A 19,644-nucleotide genomic window follows, 5' to 3' on the forward strand; every position below is an offset into this window, starting at 1 on the left:
ACTAGTCCCATATACCCCGCCCTTACTACATCGGATGTAAATGTGTCCGCTATTAGAAACTCGTGGTATCATATGCCACTACTTACTTGGCCAGAGTAAGTGATTAACACATGACATACACGACCTTCCTATAGTTTTCACATCACGCCCTATGTAAGTACTCTATTTAGTTTTCTTGGAAATGATATCCTGGATATGTATTTCTATTCAGGTTTTTCCAAGTTTCTAATTTACCTATGCAACAATCATTCTCTACTTTGTTTATTGCATTCTACTATTTGTGTGATTATATTTAAAAGCGTGCACCTGATATTGCTTGCCTTAAAGGGCTTTCTTGCCGTTACTTATTTGCAATCGTTGCGCGATTTAGGTCCTTGATGATTATGCTCTCCTTGCCATATCTCGGACCGTTCCATCATTATATCCACAATTCGTTTGACTCTCGTCGTCTTCAAACGCGAGTGTCCTTCAATTAAAACATTCACAAAAGTTAGTAACGTCAACTTTAATAATCGCCCGCATTATAATACAAGGCTTTTTCTACTATACGCGTCAACGCACGTATTTTCGTCAACTATATCAATCATTTTAATCGGGGTAACGTGTATCACACGATAACCCTATGTGTTGTTTACAAAACTTTAGCATACATGTACTTACCGGATTTGCGATCAAGCCTCGAACCGAACACTATTCTTTGTCAAGAGCATAAGGTTTAAGTCCAAGCATGGTTCCTCCCCACCATACTCGAATCTCTTAAACCCTGGCTCTGATACCAACTTGTAACACCCGGTCTTATTATTCAAGGTTTAACGTAAATTTTACGTAAAACAATCATGTAATTAAGATTACATAAACATTTGGAAATACGGGTTTATTAAAACTTTTATAAATCATAAGTTATTCTACATAACGTGATCGAATTCGTTGTTTAAAAAATTACAACGTAGCAAAGTGCGGAAGCGTGTATCATTATCGTGTTCGGTTCTTCGCTGAGCTTGATCGTCTTCCGGCGTCCAAGGTGTACCTACATTTCATAAACATGAAATGCTTTAGTCATACGGGGTTTAAATCATGTCCGAACGATGTCCGGGAAACAATTGATTTTCAAATGAAAACAAAATATAAAAAGAAATAATCTCCACCGTAATTTACGGTGGGACCGTAAATTACGGTGGCCCCATGGGTTTCTATTCTTCTACCGTACAACAGACAATTAGCACCGTAACCAATTCATCTCCACCGTAATTTACGGTGGGACCGTAAATTACGGTGGACTCTGCATCCAGCTTCTCTATTTTTGCCGTTATTCGACACGAAAACTTTCGTATCTTTCAAACCGCTTATCCGTTTGATCTACCGTTTCTTCCTACATGATTGTAATTTAATCTTCCATCATATGGAGTTAAAATCCAACATCCGAATTAATAAAATTTAAGACTTTTAAGTCTTCGGCTTATTACTCTTTTACCAAAATTTTGACCCGTTTATACGTTTATCAAACAAACATACTTGTTTAACCTTTATATCACGTACACTACTTCAAATTAAGGTTATTTACCATATTAGGTTATAATCACAGGTTTATTACACAATTTAAACCCGTTTTCACTCGTATGCTTATTTTGACCCGTAATCCCTCTTTTAACCTATGATTTTATTTGAAAAGTCATTAAGCTTTCCAAATACAATGTTCCTTACCTAAAACATTTGGTTTACTTATCAAGTAACCAAATGTTCACCTTGACTACTTTTAACACTCTTTGAACCACATGTTCTAAATGAGGGTTACCCTTTTTCACATACCTGGCGCAGATCAATATATTGACCCGTTTTTAATACCTTGCTTTTATAACCGCTAATTCATAGCGTTGCTAATACCCATTTGACATTTACACCTGAAATAATATAACTCGACAAAAATCATTAGTCGTTATTGTCAAAGGGTGATATCTTCACCTTTTAACCCATTTGGTCTAAGTGACCGAATATGTTGACGAGATGATATTTATTACCATCTCATCTACATGACTCGCTCCGGTTTACATCGTGCGGTCATTTCACTTATTAATCATTTCTTAACACTTTTTAGCCTATCATGGTTTATGTTTTACTGTGTCTTTCAAAACCAATAGTTATGGTCAACGCATGACCAATTTACCGATTTAACTCCTTTTAACCATCCACATGGTTTCTTGTCATGATTGACTACTTTGTTCCGTACGTTTACACGCCGGAACATCATACCTCAATTAAGTATTTATCTCATTCATAACTAATACGATAAGAGAATATCCTAACATATAAGACTAGTGTAAGCTATACTTACCTTGCATCCATGCCACGCCTTTCTTTCCGTACGCGCTCCGTTTGACCCGCTTCATCCACAAGCTTCCACCTAGCTTGTTAGGCGTCAAACTATCATCATTCACAAGGTGGTTAGATTAGTCATTAACAAATACGACTATTCCACCTTACGTATTTTCTATGTCGAAATCATTATACGACTTCATCATTAGTAAATTTTAACTTTCTACTAGTTAACTACCTCTAATCATATGATACGTGTAATTAACTAAAATCTACATTATGATTAGATTCCGTATTATCACGTATCACCCCTAATTAAATAAATTAGGAAATTACGTGTTTCATTCATAGTTTCAACATATGAACTTTGTGGGCATAATTTATAACATCAAAAATCAAGTTTCATATCACTGAAAATAGGCTGTTTTTGGTGACCTGTTTAACATGTTTACAAGTCTTCAAAAATTATGATTTTTTTGTGTGGCGTACCCCTCGGAGGGTTCGAACTTGTGTTAAAATTTAAAGATCTAACTCTTTACCAAGAATTCGTAAAAATTCATTTACTAAGCTGCAAATCAGATTCGTCACTTCTGACTGCAGCTTACGGAAAAATTCATTAAAAATTCCTCGTTTATCCGATTGACGAAATTCCAATTGGCAATTCTTCTAATCACTTAATACTTTCTACAGTAAGAATTTGAGATCATAACTCAACTCAATTCCTAAATTGAGTTATGACATTCGTAATGGGCTGCAGATTCTGCCAGAAAACGCAGCTTGAATCTTTGATACGGAAAAATTCATAAAACGCTCAATTTTCGTCGAAAAAATGCGATTCCAGTGGGGTTTTAAAGATATTTCCTGGAATTACATTTTAGGCTCAAGAAACACATGTTTTTACCAGGTTTTATCCAGGTTACAGCCAATACAAGTTGGCTGTAAATTCTGATCAAGAACCGTTTGAATTCAGCTTTCAAATTAAGCATGTTCTTGATATCATAACACTAATTTTTAGGAATCAAAACCCTAAAAACATCTCATACATGAATTTAGAATCAACAAAAATCTAAATTTACTTGATCTAGGCATGATTTCAATAAATTCTTGTCTAGGGTTTACTCCTAAACACTATTTCACTTCAATATCATCCATACCACAATCATGCAACATAAATTTCGAATTTCTTATGCACATCAAGAATTCTCAACTTCATAAATATCAAAAATTCGACATACCTTCCGATCCCCTTAGCTTGGTGATCACGATTTTAGTTAAAGCCCTAATTTCTTTGCTCGATTTCTCCTTGATTTTGCTGGATTTCATGTGCTTTAGGGTTTTGAAAGAACCCCCTGTTCTTCTGATCGTTCCTGCGCACACACACACACTTACCAAGTGTGTGTTGTGTTTTATTTTTAGTTTTAATAAATAAGTTTCCTCCATTTGGCACTATTAGCCCCTCATGTTTTGTTTTTATAAAAGGTTTAACTATTTCTAGTTTCCTTTATTGTTCTAACTACACATAATTAACTAGGTTAATATTCCTAGTCACTTAGTGGGTTCGGGATGTTATAACCCGTTTTATTTTAAGTCCCGTTAACTGGAGCGTTCTATATACTTTGTTTTCTCAAAGTATTTATCCTCTTTTTTAATTAACATCAAGTTTATTTATTTAAATCCTAATATTTACCGGGTTAATTTTGACTACTAACAGTATTTTACCCGTCTTTACTATTAACGTGGTTTGATTACCAAACCCGTTTTGGGGTGTTACAATGTAAAATTCTATTTTACTCCTAACACGACGTACCTAAGTGTGGGTCAATCAAACTAGCTTGATTAGGGACTAACTATATCTAAGATCATAATTCATGCAACCCTTTGTCCTGCTTTAGGGTTTTAGTGATAAGAAAATTATAGTTTTCTAATATTTAAAACAGGTAAAATCTAAGAAAAACTGAATTTGAACATGTTATTTGTATATTTTACTTGGTTCTAATATTTAGGACGCGTTGACATCTCTACTTAAACCCGTGGTTGTAGAAATCATCAGTCGCTAGTCAGCCACTGGGGTGGGAACTAGCGATTAATCGAGTATTAATCGGCGCCTAATCGGGACTTTTATAACCATGCTTAAACCAATGCCACACACCCTACATCAAATAATTTCCTTACACGAGACACTATAAAAAACAAGGAGATTTAAGGAAGATGAAAGGAATTTGAAACAATCCCCCTATGATTTGAACTTTACTTTGTTTTGGTCTATTTGATAAGACTCGAAGATTAGGATGATAACAATAATAGAATAATGATAAGGAAGATGAAAGGGATTTGAAACAATCCTCCTATGATTTGAACTTTACTTTGTTTTGGTCTGTTTTATAGGGGTTGGTTCCGGTACAAATCATATTTATCCTACAAACCGTAAGAACAGATCCTAACACTTAAAAAAAAGTTAAATTAGCACATACTAAAACAATACATACATAAAAGTAACACTTTTGAATTATATTAGCACATTAAAATTAATCAAGATAATTGATTTTAGCACATATGTGAAATGATATCAGCACTTTTCTCTATCAGCACATTGAAAACAAAAGGAAGATCCAAATAAAGAATTAATTGCTTGTTAGCATAATTATAAGGAATTCAAGATAATTAATATTATTTAAGTTATCATTTTACCATTTATCTATAATTGGTTGGATGCCACATGACACTTTTTAAATGGTTCTTACAGTTTGTATACAAAATGTGGTTTGTATTTGATCCTACACCCTATTTGATAAGACTTAAAGATTAGGATGATAACAATAACAGAATGATGATGATAATAACAAAGATAAGAGTTATATAGTATCTTCTTAAAATTACATAAACAAAAACATAAATTTAAAAGAAGACCGCTTATCCTCTGTTATAGTTATTGGGTATAAAAATAATAAACTTTATAGGTTTGGTATATTGATAATAATATTTTTAATATACTACACACAATTACAACACTATCAACTAACCTTAAAAATATCATAAATTGAATTCTTTCAAAATTTGGGAGAATAAAGAATACAAATTTAATTCACTTTTGTCTTTTCAAGCTCCAAAACAAATTCTTATTTTCATTTCATAGTTCCGTCATTATAACAACTAGTAAAATTTACCCGCGCATTGCGCGGGAGTATGATTGTCATCAGTTTGGTTCATTATGGTGTCGACACAATCTCAGTATAAGAACCGAAAGATAAAACCCAAAAGGTAAATTCGTGATATATCCAAAAGTGTGTCGATACATGTTTTAATAGATCAATTAGCCCGCGCAAAATTGTCGAAATTTTGTGATACACATCTAATTTGACCTATTACTGATAAAACACAACTTAACATATTACCAATAAAACACAGTTTAAAAATAAAATGAAAAATGCTAAAAAATTAGTAATATATATTAAGATGAAACCCAAATTCAAAATAATGATAAGAAGCACAACAAACAATTCAAACACAATGTACAAGTTGTTATGCATAAATAAGTTACAAATTTATAATATATAATATATAATATATAATGAGATTTAAGGAAAGATAAAAGGGGTTTGAAACCGTGTTTTCAGACCTGGACCGGACCAGTCGGTCGGTCGGTCTGGGAACCGAGGGTTGAGCCGGTCCGGGTCATGGTATCGGGCCGAAAATGCATTGAACCGGAGTTGAACCGGCGGCCGCGCTTGGACCGGGTAACCGGCCGGTCGGATAGATTTTTGGAAGGGTTAGATCGGTTTTTTATATTTTTTTTAGATTTAATCCTATTAATTTTTATAATACTTACTATATATTTCGGTTCTTACGTCCGGTCCGACCGATCGGACCATTGAACCGGTAAGAAGACCGGTTTAATGTCCGGTACGGTTCTGAAAACATTGGTTTGAAACAATCCCTACTATGATTTGAACTCTACTTTGTTTTGATCTATTTGATTAGACTCAAAAGTTCAAAAAAAAAAAAGATTTAGACTCAATGATGATAATAATAGTACAATGATAATGACAACAACAGTATTTCTTAATATTATAAATAATAAGATATATAAAATTAAAAATCTACCACTTATCCTTTGTTATAATCATTGAGTATCAAAATAATAAAATTTATAGGTTTGAGATATTTAAAAATAACACTTCTACACATAAATTGCAAAATAACGAATGGCAAATTCAATTCACCTTTGTCTTTTTAAGCTCCAAAACAAATTCTTAGTTTCATTTCATAGCTCCGTCATTATAACATGTTTTCCTTTACATACTTGTATTGTGACCGAAAAGAAAACATGTTACATAATGAAGAAGTCGGCAAACAAGGTAATCAATATACAAATTATTAATACTTATGAATAAGCTTTGGCGAAAAATATTGTCAAATGATAATTTAACCACATTAACTTAAACATTGTTGTCATTCCGAGTCTCTTTCTTTGATGCTAGTTCAATTGAAGTCGGCTTTTCCACATTCTTGTAGGTGCGAAGCATGAAGTTGCAAGCTCCCACGGCCTCTCCCACCGTTAGATATATCCATTCTTGCCCAATCACATCTATTAACTTCGCTTTGTTCATCTTCTTTATCACCTCTCCTCCCGGATTTGCCAAAACCAACTACAAATAAAAAAAAACAAAGTCATAGTCAGCTATGTGTCACTCAGATTCGAACAATAGAATTAAAAAGGTAACAAGTACCTTTAGCCCTCTTCTTTCCATAACCTTTTTAACCTCCCCAAGCATCGTAATCCCGCTAGTGTCAATGTTTCCGACCGCTAGAACCATCAAATCATCCATAATAGTTATTTTCAACTTTTTAAGGCTATTTTTCAAAAATTATGTACATAATTTGTGACTAAAAGTTGATTACTTACCACTCAAGGCAAGAATGACATATTGCAAGCTATTTTCTCCTGAAGACTTCAACCTATCTTCCTCTTCGTCGACCCATCTCGAAATTCTAATAAATAACAAAATTTAAATGTAAAAATCGTAAACAAAAACGTATTCTTGTGATTGCAAGTCGAAGAATTGTATAAATATACCTTTCCCTCAAGTAACTTGAGTTAGCAAAGTAAATAGGTGCATCAATTTGGAGTATCAAGATTCCAGGAACGGTTTTCACATTTTGGTATTGATCCATGCTTCTATAAATTGTGGAATCGGGTATGTTACCTAGTGTGGATGTTCTTGGTCTCGAGACAAACAGGAGTACCCTAAGTAGCGACAATGCAACCTACATTTGTCCCATTTAAACTAGATTATAATATAGAAAATAACAAAAGTATGAAGAAATTAATATAATATGAAGAAATATACCGCAATAACTAATCCAATCTCAACACTCGCAAAAACAACACCAAAGTATGCACTCATGCATACAACAAAGTCAAATTTGTCTAGACTCCATAGGTGAATAGCTTCTTCGTAGTTAATAAGACCAAGCATAGCCGAGATGATAATGGAAGACAGTACAACAAGGGGCGTGTAATGAAACAATGGAGTTAGGAATAGCAATGTGAACATCACCGCAACCGCCATTACAATGTTTGATACCGCGGTTTTACATCCTGCATTAAAGTTCACAGCCGAACGCGAGAATGGCCCTAAAAATAAAAGTTAAATTCAGAAAACGCATATTAGGAATACAATTTATTTATAGAAAAGGGTATAATGATAATTTTACACACCGGTAGTGAGGTAGCAAGAAGTGCATGAACCAGCAATGTTCATCATGCCAAAGGCAATCATCTCTTTGTTACCATCAATGTTGTAGTTCTTGAACATAGCAAAGCTTCTTCCAACCGCAATTCCTTCCTGTTGAAATTACATTATTACCCTTGTTACAAACATGCATTAATGATTTGTACCTTTTGTATTATTTTATGTAATTTGTACGGAATTTTGGTTTTTAGGATTTAGATCAAACAATAGTCTTGGGAATTGCATCCCCTTTGGGTTTTTGTGAAAATTTGGAAATAAATACAAGTGAAAAAAAAAAAACAAACTCAAGGTACAACTGATAAAGCATAAAGTACAAGTACTTACAGCTAGTGCAATGACACCCGTGACAATGCCTACTTTGATTGCTGAAGATAAATATTGTGATCCAAAAGACAAATCCGCTATTGTAATAGGATTTAAACCTTTCTTTAATTCTCCAATCTGAATTTCACATAAAGAAAATTGTTATACTTAGTAATTTCATTATAAATAAATAATAAATAATAAATAATGGAAGTAATCAGATCTGTTTTTGTATCCCATGTATCATAGATTTGTAGTGTATCGTGTAATATAAGTTTTTATTTCATGTGATATACAGGCATAATACAGAAAGTAGGAGATCATCAAATCCAAAAATGATAACGACATGTATCAAACATGTTCGACGAAACTAACCACTTGAACACCATGTTTTTCGGCATGAGTGAGATAAACAAGAATGCTTCCTAATATAACTGATGTTAATGGAGCCATTGCAGATATCCAAAATAGCTTCGGGCGCTTTACGCTCTGTTCACATTAATTTTTGCATCAGTAATAGCAATAGCAATAGTAACATTATATTCGGATCATGTCATATGATTATTTTCAAAGTTGTGTTTAATGAATTGATGTGTTCACGAAATAATAGATAGTTTATTATTTTAATAAAATATTTATTTTTTTAATCTCTTTTTTATGTTTTAACCTTTTAATATTGATTAAAAGTTTTTTATTTAAATAAAAGACATACTTACCACATATCTAGCGAACAAGAGATAGAACAGGAAGACAATACCCAAAACTGCACTCTCCCACTTCCACTGCAAATATATATTATAAAAATTCATATATTAATAATAAAAATATAAGAAAATACGTTAATGTTTAATTACTTTTTTTATTAATAATGGAATAAAAATAATTATTTCAAGAAAATTTTCAAGAACCTGATGGGTTTGAGAGAACACAGATCGCAAAACGGAGATAATATCTGTGGCATGAGTGAAGTGTTCGAGACCAAGTATTCCTTTCAACTGTTGTAAGCAAACCACCGTCGCAGCACCACCCATGAACCCAACGATGGTCGCGTGCGACAAGAAATCGACAATAAACCCGAGCCTGCACGGATTATAATATTTTCGTTAAGCCTCCTATAAGCTTAATGACAAGTTTCTTTTTTTTTTGGGATTAGTCCACTCTGGGAAAAATATGTCCCAGAGTGGACTGACTCTCTCTACTGTATTGTACTTTTTATTTTATTTTATTTTTATTAATAATTTGCGATTATTAAATGTTTTTTTTAAGTTGTGCAAGTAAACCTCAACAATTTTTAAATGTGTTTTAAGTTGTGCTAGTTAACCTCAACAATTATTAAATTGTTATAAGTTGTGCAAATTAACCTCAAGAATCCAAGGGAAGCTTGAAAAACTCCGGCGAAGAATGTCGCCGTGAAAGCCAAGTGAAGATACAACTTGGGGTTTTCGTTCGCGTTCACCACCGCCCCTAACATGGAACCTATTAGTAGCGATGCCACAGCCACCGTCCCCACGGCTAGATCTTTTGAACTTCCCATCATTGCATACACTAGTGGTGGAATGAAGCTCGAATCTGCAAAAATTAAACACAAAACAAACTTTTAAGTTTTTTACTTCGTCCGCATTCGATTTAATCTTTTGTCACACTGACAAGACGTCATGGGTCTCACTGGGAGCAACTTCTTTACCCAATGACATGGGAAAGGTTTGTCCTCACTCCCTATCCCACCCAGAGATATATTATTAATAGCTATGCTACGAGTGAGATTTTACTAGGTACGTTTGTTTGCTTGTCTGTTTATTTACAACAACATAAGCGTAAAGAACTTACACAGCCCGAGAATCGGGGGGAGGTTCGCTAGTTTAGCATAGCTAATCCCTTGCGGAATGGCCAAACTCGCAATGGTAATACCCGCGATTATATCAGATTTAAAGAAACTCAAGTTATAACTCGACGCCCAGTCGAAAATGGGGAAGACATATTGAACCCCGAGCACGAATTTACGTGACGGAGGCTGGTTTTTGAACTGCCGAAGCGGGTCATCGGGGAAGAATGTTTCCTTGACCGTGTTCTTCAATGATTTTATGAACGGTTGTGGTGGCGGGATGGCGACTTTGTGCGGTTGTTGGTTGAATTTGGATTTCGGGTACTCGTATTCGGTACCCATTGGTGGTGATGTGAAGTGCGGAATTTTTTCCGGTGGCGGAGACGACGGTGGAAGGTGGTGGGAGGCGGAGGATGGAGGATGGTATGTTGAAGAAGATGGATATGAAGAAGGTTTATATACTGGTTTTTGAGTGGGGGAGTGGAGCCATTAGTGTGACATTATTTATTAAGAGTGTGACACGTTGTAAATGTTAAGTGGAGGGTATATGTAGAATATTCAATCTTTTGCTACTAGCAAACTTAGAATCTTCAATCATGGTTCCTATATTTTATTTAGTAAAATATATACAAAGTTTGATAATTGAGTTAATAAAACTTACATTGTATTGTATTCACATGAAATCTCAAGACTAACATGGTCTGGCAGTTGTGTTTTAATGGGCACATGAAATCTCAATCGGAAACTTCGGAAAATCAATAACGAGTATCTATTTTATGTTGTGAATGTGTATACCCGAAATGGACGAATCATTTAGTTTCTAATGATACTGGTTCGTTGATGGATTAACTGGCTATGGTAATCAATTTTTCATTCGCTGTGGTGTCACCGTGCTCCTCGAACACTGAGGTTCCTCTGTGTCGAAAATCATATTATTCTCGAATGAGTGTATCCTTTATGCCTTCCAACTCGTATTGATGCTTGGTTAGATTTCTCTTTAGTTTTAAGTGAATCACAATGAATGAAAATGGTTTGATGATACTAATATCACTAGCGATTGTCAACGCTATGTCGTCTAGAAAGGCGTTTCAGAGTTTGGTATTTATCGAGAGTTTAGCAACAACGAATGGAGGTCTACGAATATTGAAATTGAATCCCAAACTCAAACTTTGTTTCGTCATTTAAAAGCCAAAGTTTTAAGGTAACGTAAGTGTTTCTATAATTTGGCATATACGACCCTAAGACCATGCGTAATGGGGCGTTTTTTTTAAAAATTTTTGCCCGAAAACGCCCTATAACGCCCCACCCCCCATTACAGGGGGCGTTATCAGGCGTGATTTTCGAAAAAAAAGGCTCCGGCGTTTTAAAAATAACGCTTAAAATTGTGGGGGCCACCATCTTTCGACCGTTGCTTCAAACGGTAACTTTCTTTATTTTTTTTTTTATTTTAAATAATTCCCACTATATATATTTAACTCACATTCACACCATTTTTTATACAAAACTTCACAAACTCTCCCACTTTCTTCCAACTTTTATAAAAAAACCCACTTTCTTCTTATTTTTATACAACCATGCGCAAATGCGTCGCCAAAAAATTAAAGAAAAATATGGACTCTAGATCATCATATTATTTTTTTATGTTTTTTTTTTATTTTTTTCAGTTATTTTTCTGTTTTTTTTTTATTTTCAGCTTTTTTTTTACTTTCGGTTTTTTCTTTAGTTTTTTTTTTTTTTTTCAAGTAATGTAATTTTTTTTTAAATTAATGAATGTTATTTTATGTTTTAAATTTAAAAAAAATAATTGTGAAATGATTGTAAAATGATTGAATGGGGCATTATGGGGCATTATACCACTACACCACTTTTGCTATAAGGGTGATCGGGGCACCCTTCGGGGACCCCATCGGTGACACATTTCACCGCTCGGCAAAGCACCGCCGTTCAAGCGGGACATCAAATCGGTGAGGTTGTTTGGGGTAAAACCGGTGGCGGCTCACCGAAGAGAGAGGGAGGAGAGAGAGAGGCGGGTCCAATCAGGTATTTTCTTTCTTTTTTTTTTTTTTTAAAAAAAAAAAACCAATTCACCTAAGAGGGGTGTGCCGCCATCAAATTGGGGTGTTAGGGGAGTTTAAGAGGGGACTTGACGTGGCACACGGGGATTGGTTTGACGTAAGAGAGGGGACTCACCTATTAGGTGAGCACCCCCTTCACCCTAATGCCCCCTTGCTGACTAGGACGCCACATGGCGCAAAACGCCCCATGGTGGAGGCATTATAGTGTTATACCACTACGCATGGTCTAATAATAATTTGACATATAGTAGTATAATGTTTGTCTCTATAAACGTGTTATGATTTTAAGTACTTTTCAAGAAAAAAATGGTTATATTTACGTGTAAAAATTGTTGTTAATAAAACACTCATGTAATTTCATTAATTAAAGAACGACAATAACAATACAATAGTTAGAAAAATTAGGGAATGTAACACAAAAAGACCAAAAAAAAAATTTCCTCAAAATATTCTCGTTTCCTTTATAGATTAACCATTAATCTCATTAATCTACGAAATTACCTCATATTATGAATGTGCTATAAATATTAATTTAATACTATCAATTATTAAACTAAGGGTGCCCGAGGCACAATCGGTGACCCCATGCGGGGACCGATTTCACCGAGCGGTGAGGTGCCGCCGGTGCAGCGGGGAGCCAAAAACGGGGAGCCAAAGCGGTGAGGAGGCACCGAAGAGAGGGGAGGAGAGAGAAGGTGGGCCCCATTCAATCAACCAATGAAAAATTTTCTTTTTTTTTAATAAAAAACCAAGTCACCTAAGAGGAGAGTGCCGCCATCAATTTAGGGTGTGAGGAGAGTTTAAGAGGGGAGTTGACGTGGCACACAAGGATTAGTTATGCGTAAGAGAGGGGATTCCCTCTTAGGGGAGTTGCCCTTACACCCTAAGTGGGTTAGCTTTATGGAACAAGAGGATGAATCTTCATGCTTACTGATGACGTGGTGAAAGATGGTTGGCCAAAAGTTGGATTTGGCAGGTAATAGAAGGCCAGTGGCGGTTAGAGGATCCTAAGAGCATTCACATCCAATCCATCAAATTATACATACATTTCACTAAAAAACAACTTCTATATCAATATATTTCCACTAAAAACAAATACTTTTTCTCTCTCCTTTCAATTAAATAATATTATCATTACATTTTTCTCTCACTTCCACTCACAACCACTTTTAAAATATATTAAAAAATTATAACGGGTGAACAGTGTCCCCCCAAATATACAGATGAACAGTAACATTTTCTCTCTCCTCTACTCACAACCATTTTTTATACCCTTTATAATATAAAAACCCCTCCTCACATAATTTGATGGTTAGGATGTGAATGCTCTAAAAAGGAGAAGATTAAATCATGCCATAACTTTTTGAGTAAAGTTATATTAAAAATCTAATTATTATTAATTTAATATGCTAAATATGGAAGGTGCAAAAGTGTCCTAACTTCTATTGTTGGGTTAAAACAATTCATTTTTAACATTTTTTTTAACGGTGAAAATCTCACATGTAAACCTATTCTGGTCAGGGCTATGTCTAAGGCCGAGTGTCTCGACCACCTTGAGACCTTATCCCTGATGTGCGGGAACCGCATGGAATCCGTAAACCCTCGCCCACGTCAGGTTCGAACCCGTGATTAAAGCTCAGATTCATCCTTTCATCCAAATGTATGTCGAAAATGGCCCAAACGGGAATCAAACTTGCGTCTCCACTAGGGATGCCAAGCCTCTTTACCACTAGACTATTAATGGAATATATAATACATAGTTATGATAACAAGATCATAATATCAACATCAAGATATACTTTAAATCAGTACAACATCAAATACAGTTTCAAGGACTTCTTGTTAAGGACTTAATATATTGTTAATAACTTGAAAAAACACAACTATGAGGCAAGATGTTTATGAAAAAACCATGATTTGTTTTTAATCACTTTCATATGAAATTGTTCATACTTAGACTGTCTTTCTTTATGCATGAGTGAAGTTAGTTTTATCATTCACATTGTTGGAAAATAAGTGAAAATAGCATTTTTCACAAATATAGAAAAATGATTTTTTCCTATTTTGGACTAGAAATAAATATAATAAAATGAGCGGGTTTTATGTATTTATTTGTGGGTTTGTGTTCTATGTTGGAAGAGCTTCGCAACGAACTAAACCACGTCCAAAACCGAGCTAAGATGAATGAGATATCGATGCTCAAAGTTGGGTGTTTGGAACATTCAATGTTGAAACTAAAGGGAAAGTAGCACCTTGTCCCACATAGGAGGAGGGATGGAACTTAAATGGGTATTTAAGGTGGAACTCTCCATCCTTATTGTTTCATGGAAGCACTCACTAGTGTCCTCGCGAAGGGGTGCTCCGCACCCTAACTCGCACTCGCACTCGCACACGCACACGCTCGCTCGCGCGCGCGCGCGCGTGGCGTGGGCGATGAGGCGCAATGTGGCGCTTTGATGGCGCTTTGATGGCGCACTTTGCACTTCGCATCGCCGCGAGCCGCTTGAGAGCCGCCTTTGTATTTTTGACCGCGCGCGCGTGGTGAAGCACAAGGGTTGCAAGGACCAAGTGGTAGGTGATGCGGCGCATGACGTGGCAGTCATGCGCACGCGGGTACACGAGGCGCGCGGTTGGGCGCGTGGTGCATGGGTCCTACTGTGCCGTGTGCGGCGCACCAGAGTGAGCCAATACGGCGCGCACGTATAGACTCACAGGTGACGTGGCGCACGCCGCATGGACGGACTTGAGCTGTACCGCCGCACGCCGCATGGAAGGACTTGAGGTGCACCGCCGCACGCCGCATGGAAGGACTTGAGGTGCACCGCCGCACGGCGCATGGACGGACTTGAGCCGCACCGCCGCACGCCGCGCACGGCAGTGAGCCAAGAGGCCGCACGCCGCACGGCAGTGAGCCAAGAGGCCGCACGCCGCATGGCGCACCGCGCATGGGCGCGCGCGCGCGCAGAAGCTTCCAGCATTGAATGACAGGGCAGTTTCAGTCCAGCTTCGTAACTGACGAGTTAATAGGCTTTGACTGAGAATTAAATGACGTATTAAATTGCATTGAAGACGTTTAATGCAATTTAAACCTCTCATTTAATTCATTTTGACTGTTTCAACCTAGGAGCTGTATAAATACAGCTCCATACCCACTTCAGAAGGATACCAGCAACAACAACAGCAAACAACTTTCTCTCTACAAAAATTAAAGATCTTCTCCAGCATTCTTCAAGGTAGCCTTCGGGTTGTAGGCTTTCTCCGGCAGTACGCTGCTCCGGCTGTTGTACCCTGGGAAACAAAACGAGTACTCTTGGGAGACTCGGAATTTGTTTTAAGGGAAGCGTGTTGAACACGTGCCTCAGTCAAACTCTGCTTCTACACCTTTCTTGTATTTTGGATTTTTCAGTTGTAATAGTATTGTTTATTTTTTTCTGCTTTCTTTGTTTTGTAATCAGTAATAAAATTTGTTTATTTTATTTAATTTATGCGAACGGTTCCTACAATCTTAAAACAAATTTTTAAAACCGTTCGTGTAATCAAAACCATTCTGATTGTGATTCAAACCAGTTTTGATTTCACTCAGTTTGTGTTTTAAAAACAGATTTTTTTTTAGTTTTCATCTTCAAAGGAGCGACTTTGGTTGAAAACTATTTTTGGTTACATAAGTATTTGTCCTAAAAAATTTGCTAAACTTTCTGATTTGGTCTTCAAAGTTGGACTTAGAAGCCGATTAGTAAGTTCTAAATATTATAAATTTTCTGTCTTTGGTCTTCAAAGTTGGACTTAGAAGCCAAAACAGTAAATTGTGGTAAAATTAAAATTTAGTAGTTTCCTTCTGGTTTGTGCGTAAATCAGAATTTTGTAACTAAAAATTTTTAATTTTAATTTTTTCAGAATGTCGACCTCAAACAACAACAATACGAATGTTGTAGTTGGAACCTCTGCCAACACTGTGGGAGCGTCCACAGTGGCAAATCATGCTGAAAGACCTGAGAAGTTCTCGGGTCTACACTTCAAGCGGTGGCAACAGAAGATGTTCTTCTACTTGACCACCATGAACCTTGCGAGGTTCTTGACGGAAACCGCTCCCCAACCTGCGGAAGGGGAGACCGACGCTCAGGCTCTGAGCGCGGTAGATGCGTGGAAGCATTCGGATTTCATATGTCGAGGCTATGTACTCAACGGTCTCTCGGATGCACTGTATAATGTGTACTACAATATCAAGACTTCCAAAGAGTTGTGGGAGTCTTTGGAGAAAAAGTACAAAACGGAGGATGCGGGAACAAAGAAATTTGTTGTCGCCCGTTTCTTGGACTTCAAAATGGTTGATAACAAGCCGGTTATGAACCAAGTCCAAGAGTTGCAAATTATACTAAATGACATCCATGCCGAGGGAATGGTACTTAGCGAGACATTTCAAGTGGCAGCCATGATTGAGAAATTACCTCCTGCTTGGTTGGATTTTAAGAATTATCTTAAACACAAGCGGAAGGAAATGTCGGTGGAGGACCTTGTTCTTCGTCTTCGTATAGAAGAGGAGAATAGGATCGCCCTAAAAAACAGCCTTGTGCAGCCTAGTGCTAGCGCAAATCTGGTTGAGCATGGGCAATCCTCTAAGGGCGCGAAGAGCAAGGGGAAAAAGGACAAAGGGAAAGGGAAAGCAAAGGCTAGCAACCTTGGACCGAAGAAAGGGGTTGTGAAAAAGAAACCTCAAACGTTCCAAGGGACTTGTTACAACTGTGACGAGCCGGGGCATCGGGCTAACCAATGCAAGAAACCAAAGCGTGAGCGTGCGCACATGGTGGATGAAGACGGAATGCCTTTGGTGGCAATGATTTCCGACAAAAGCGCAATGATGGATGAGGTCAATACTGTGACCAACACTCCAAAAGGTTGGTGGGTTGATACGGGCGCGACCCGTCACGTTTGTGCAGACAAAAGTCTCTTTACCACCTTCAAGGCGCTTTCTGGAGAAGAGAAGCTGTATATGGGAAATGCAGCCACCGCTGACATCATGGGTGAAGGAACGGTGATCTTGAAGTGGACTTCAGGGAAGGAGCTCACTCTAAGCAACGTGTTGTATGTCCCAGACTTGCGAAAGAATCTAGTCTCGGGATGGTTGCTTAACAAGTTTGGATTTCGTTTAGTTTTTGAGAGCGATCAATTTGTACTAACTAAACGAGGAACGTATGTAGGCAAGGGTTATGCCCAAAATGGAATGTTCAAATTGAATGTAATGGCTGTCAAGAACATGAATAAAATTGCTACTACTTCTACTTATATGCTTGAGTTTTCTGAATCGAATAAATGGCATGGTAGATTAGGTCACGTAAATTTTAATTCAATACGCCGTTTAATCAATTTAAATTGTATACCAACATTCCATATTGATTCACACTATAAATGTGAAACATGCGTTGAATCCAAACTTACAAGAACATCATCAAAATCGGTTGAACGAATAACCGAACCCCTTGATTTAATTCACACTGATATTTGTGATTTAAAAGCGGTACCCACAACAGGTGGAAATAAGTACTTCATCACGTTTATTGACGATAGTACTAAATATTGCTATGTATATTTACTAAAAAGTAAAGATGAAGCAATAAGTAAATTTATCTTGTATAAAAATGAAGTTGAGAATCAACTTCAAAAGAAGATAAAAGCTTTGCGAAGCGATCGAGGAGGCGAATATGTTGCACCTTTTGCCGAGTTATGCGCAAAAAGTGGCATTGTACATGAGTGTACACCTCCTTACTCTCCACAATCAAATGGCGTGGCGGAACGAAAGAACCGCACATTGAAAGAAATGATGAACGCCATGTTGATAAGTTCTGGGGTGAGCCACGAACTGTGGGGGGAAGCCATTCTCTCGGCTAATTATCTTTTGAACAGGATACCACTCAAAAAGAGAGACGAAACTCCATATGAGTTATGGAAAAGGAAGAAACCTTCATACAAATACTTGAAAGTGTGGGGGTGCCTAGCAAAGGTGACTGTACCACCTCCTAAGGCTCTTAGGATAGGACCCAAAACTGTTGATTGCATATTTATTGGGTATGCACATCAAAGTAGTGCACATCGCTTTCTTGTACATGAGTCCAAGAATCCTGATGTACACGTAAACACTATTATGGAGGTGAATTCTAACGTTGTGTCTTACTTTGAAAATGTGTTTCCTTTGAGAAGACAAACACATGCAACGTCATCAACACCCAATTTTGAAGTAGGTGAAAGTTCATCTACACCAGTTGATGAGGTGGTTCATGATAAGACACATGAACAACCTGAGGTTGAAGAAACCGATCGTAGGCGAAGTAAAAGGCCAAGGGTTGAAAAATCCTTCGGTCCAGACTTCGTTAGCTATATGGTTGAGGGCGAGCCCAATACATATCGCGAAGCGGTTTCCTCTTCAGAAGGACCTCAATGGAAAGAAGCAATAAGAAATGAAATAGATTCTATATTGCAAAATCATACTTGGGAGTTAGTAGATCTTCCACCTGGTTGCAAACCACTTGGATATCGTTGGATATTCAAAAGGAAGATGAAAACTGATGGAAGTATTGATAAGTACAAGGCTAGGTTGGTGATTAAAGGATTTAGACAAAAGGAAGGTCTAGATTACTTTGATACCTACTCGCCTGTGACGCGCATAACCTCGATTAGATTGGTTCTTGCTATAGCGGCTTTAAGAAATTTGGAAGTTCACCAAATGGACGTTAAAACCGCATTTCTAAATGGCGATTTAGAAGAAGAAATTTACATGGAGCAACCTGAAGGTTTCTCCGCCCCAGGTCAAGAGGGTAAAGTATGTAAACTCGTCAAGTCTTTGTATGGCTTGAAGCAAGCACCAAAACAATGGCACCAAAAGTTTGATCATGTCATGATTGACAATGGTTTCAAAATAAATGAGTGCGACAAATGTGTTTATTTCAAAGACACAAATGAAGGTTATGTCATCTTATGCCTTTATGTAGACGATATGCTTATCATTGGGAGTAATGATAAAATTATCAAAGCTACTAAAAGCATGTTAAAAAGCGAGATTTGACATGAAAGACATGGGTTTAGCGGATGTGATTCTTGGAGTAAAGATCATAAGAACCCAAGAAGGTCTTGTGTTAAGTCAATCTCACTATGTGGATAAAATTCTTGAAAAATTCAACTCGGGAGATACGAGTGTCGCTCGAACTCCAGTTGATACCTCCCAACATCTCAAGAAGAATAAAGGAGTTGGAGTTGCTCAGTTAGAGTATTCAAGAATTATAGGCAGTCTAATGTATCTAATGACATGTACTAGACCCGACTTGGCTTACGCGGTGAGTAGGCTAAGTAGATACACCAGCAATCCGTGCGCGGATCATTGGAAGGCTATCAC

General features: G+C 36.9%; 1 protein-coding gene across 1 annotated transcript; it reads right to left on the reverse strand.

Annotated features, from left to right (window-relative positions):
• Positions 1-6,506: 6,506 nt before the first annotated feature.
• On the reverse strand, positions 6,507-10,657 carry LOC110910310 (sulfate transporter 3.1). Its single transcript, XM_022154992.2, has 12 exons — positions 10,194-10,657; positions 9,728-9,935; positions 9,275-9,446; positions 9,083-9,148; positions 8,742-8,855; positions 8,388-8,504; positions 8,030-8,156; positions 7,659-7,945; positions 7,385-7,575; positions 7,214-7,299; positions 7,038-7,114; positions 6,507-6,956 (listed from the first exon to the last, which is right to left on the reverse strand). Exons 1-12 carry the CDS (start codon positions 10,528-10,530, stop codon positions 6,747-6,749), a joined length of 1,992 nt encoding a protein of 663 aa, XP_022010684.1. The 5' UTR covers positions 10,531-10,657; the 3' UTR covers positions 6,507-6,746.
• Positions 10,658-19,644: the final 8,987 nt, after the last annotated feature.

The sequence above is a fragment of the Helianthus annuus genome, chromosome 15 (assembly GCF_002127325.2).
Source record: "Helianthus annuus cultivar XRQ/B chromosome 15, HanXRQr2.0-SUNRISE, whole genome shotgun sequence".
NCBI lineage: Eukaryota > Viridiplantae > Streptophyta > Magnoliopsida > Asterales > Asteraceae > Helianthus > Helianthus annuus.

What these genes read in the sequence shown, in the direction of transcription:
- LOC110910310 (XM_022154992.2), bottom strand. Translation starts at nt 10,530, where the DNA reads ATGGGTACCGAATACGAGTACCCGAAATCCAAATTCAACCAACAACCG. An exon ending in CCCCCCGATTCTCGGGCTGT is followed by an intron (nt 9,936 to 10,193) that starts GTAAGTTCTTTA and finishes TAATTTTTGCAG; the next exon opens with ATTCGAGCTTCATTCCACCA. An exon ending in CGGGTGTCATTGCACTAGCT is followed by an intron (nt 8,157 to 8,387) that starts GTAAGTACTTGT and finishes TAATTTCAACAG; the next exon opens with GAAGGAATTGCGGTTGGAAG.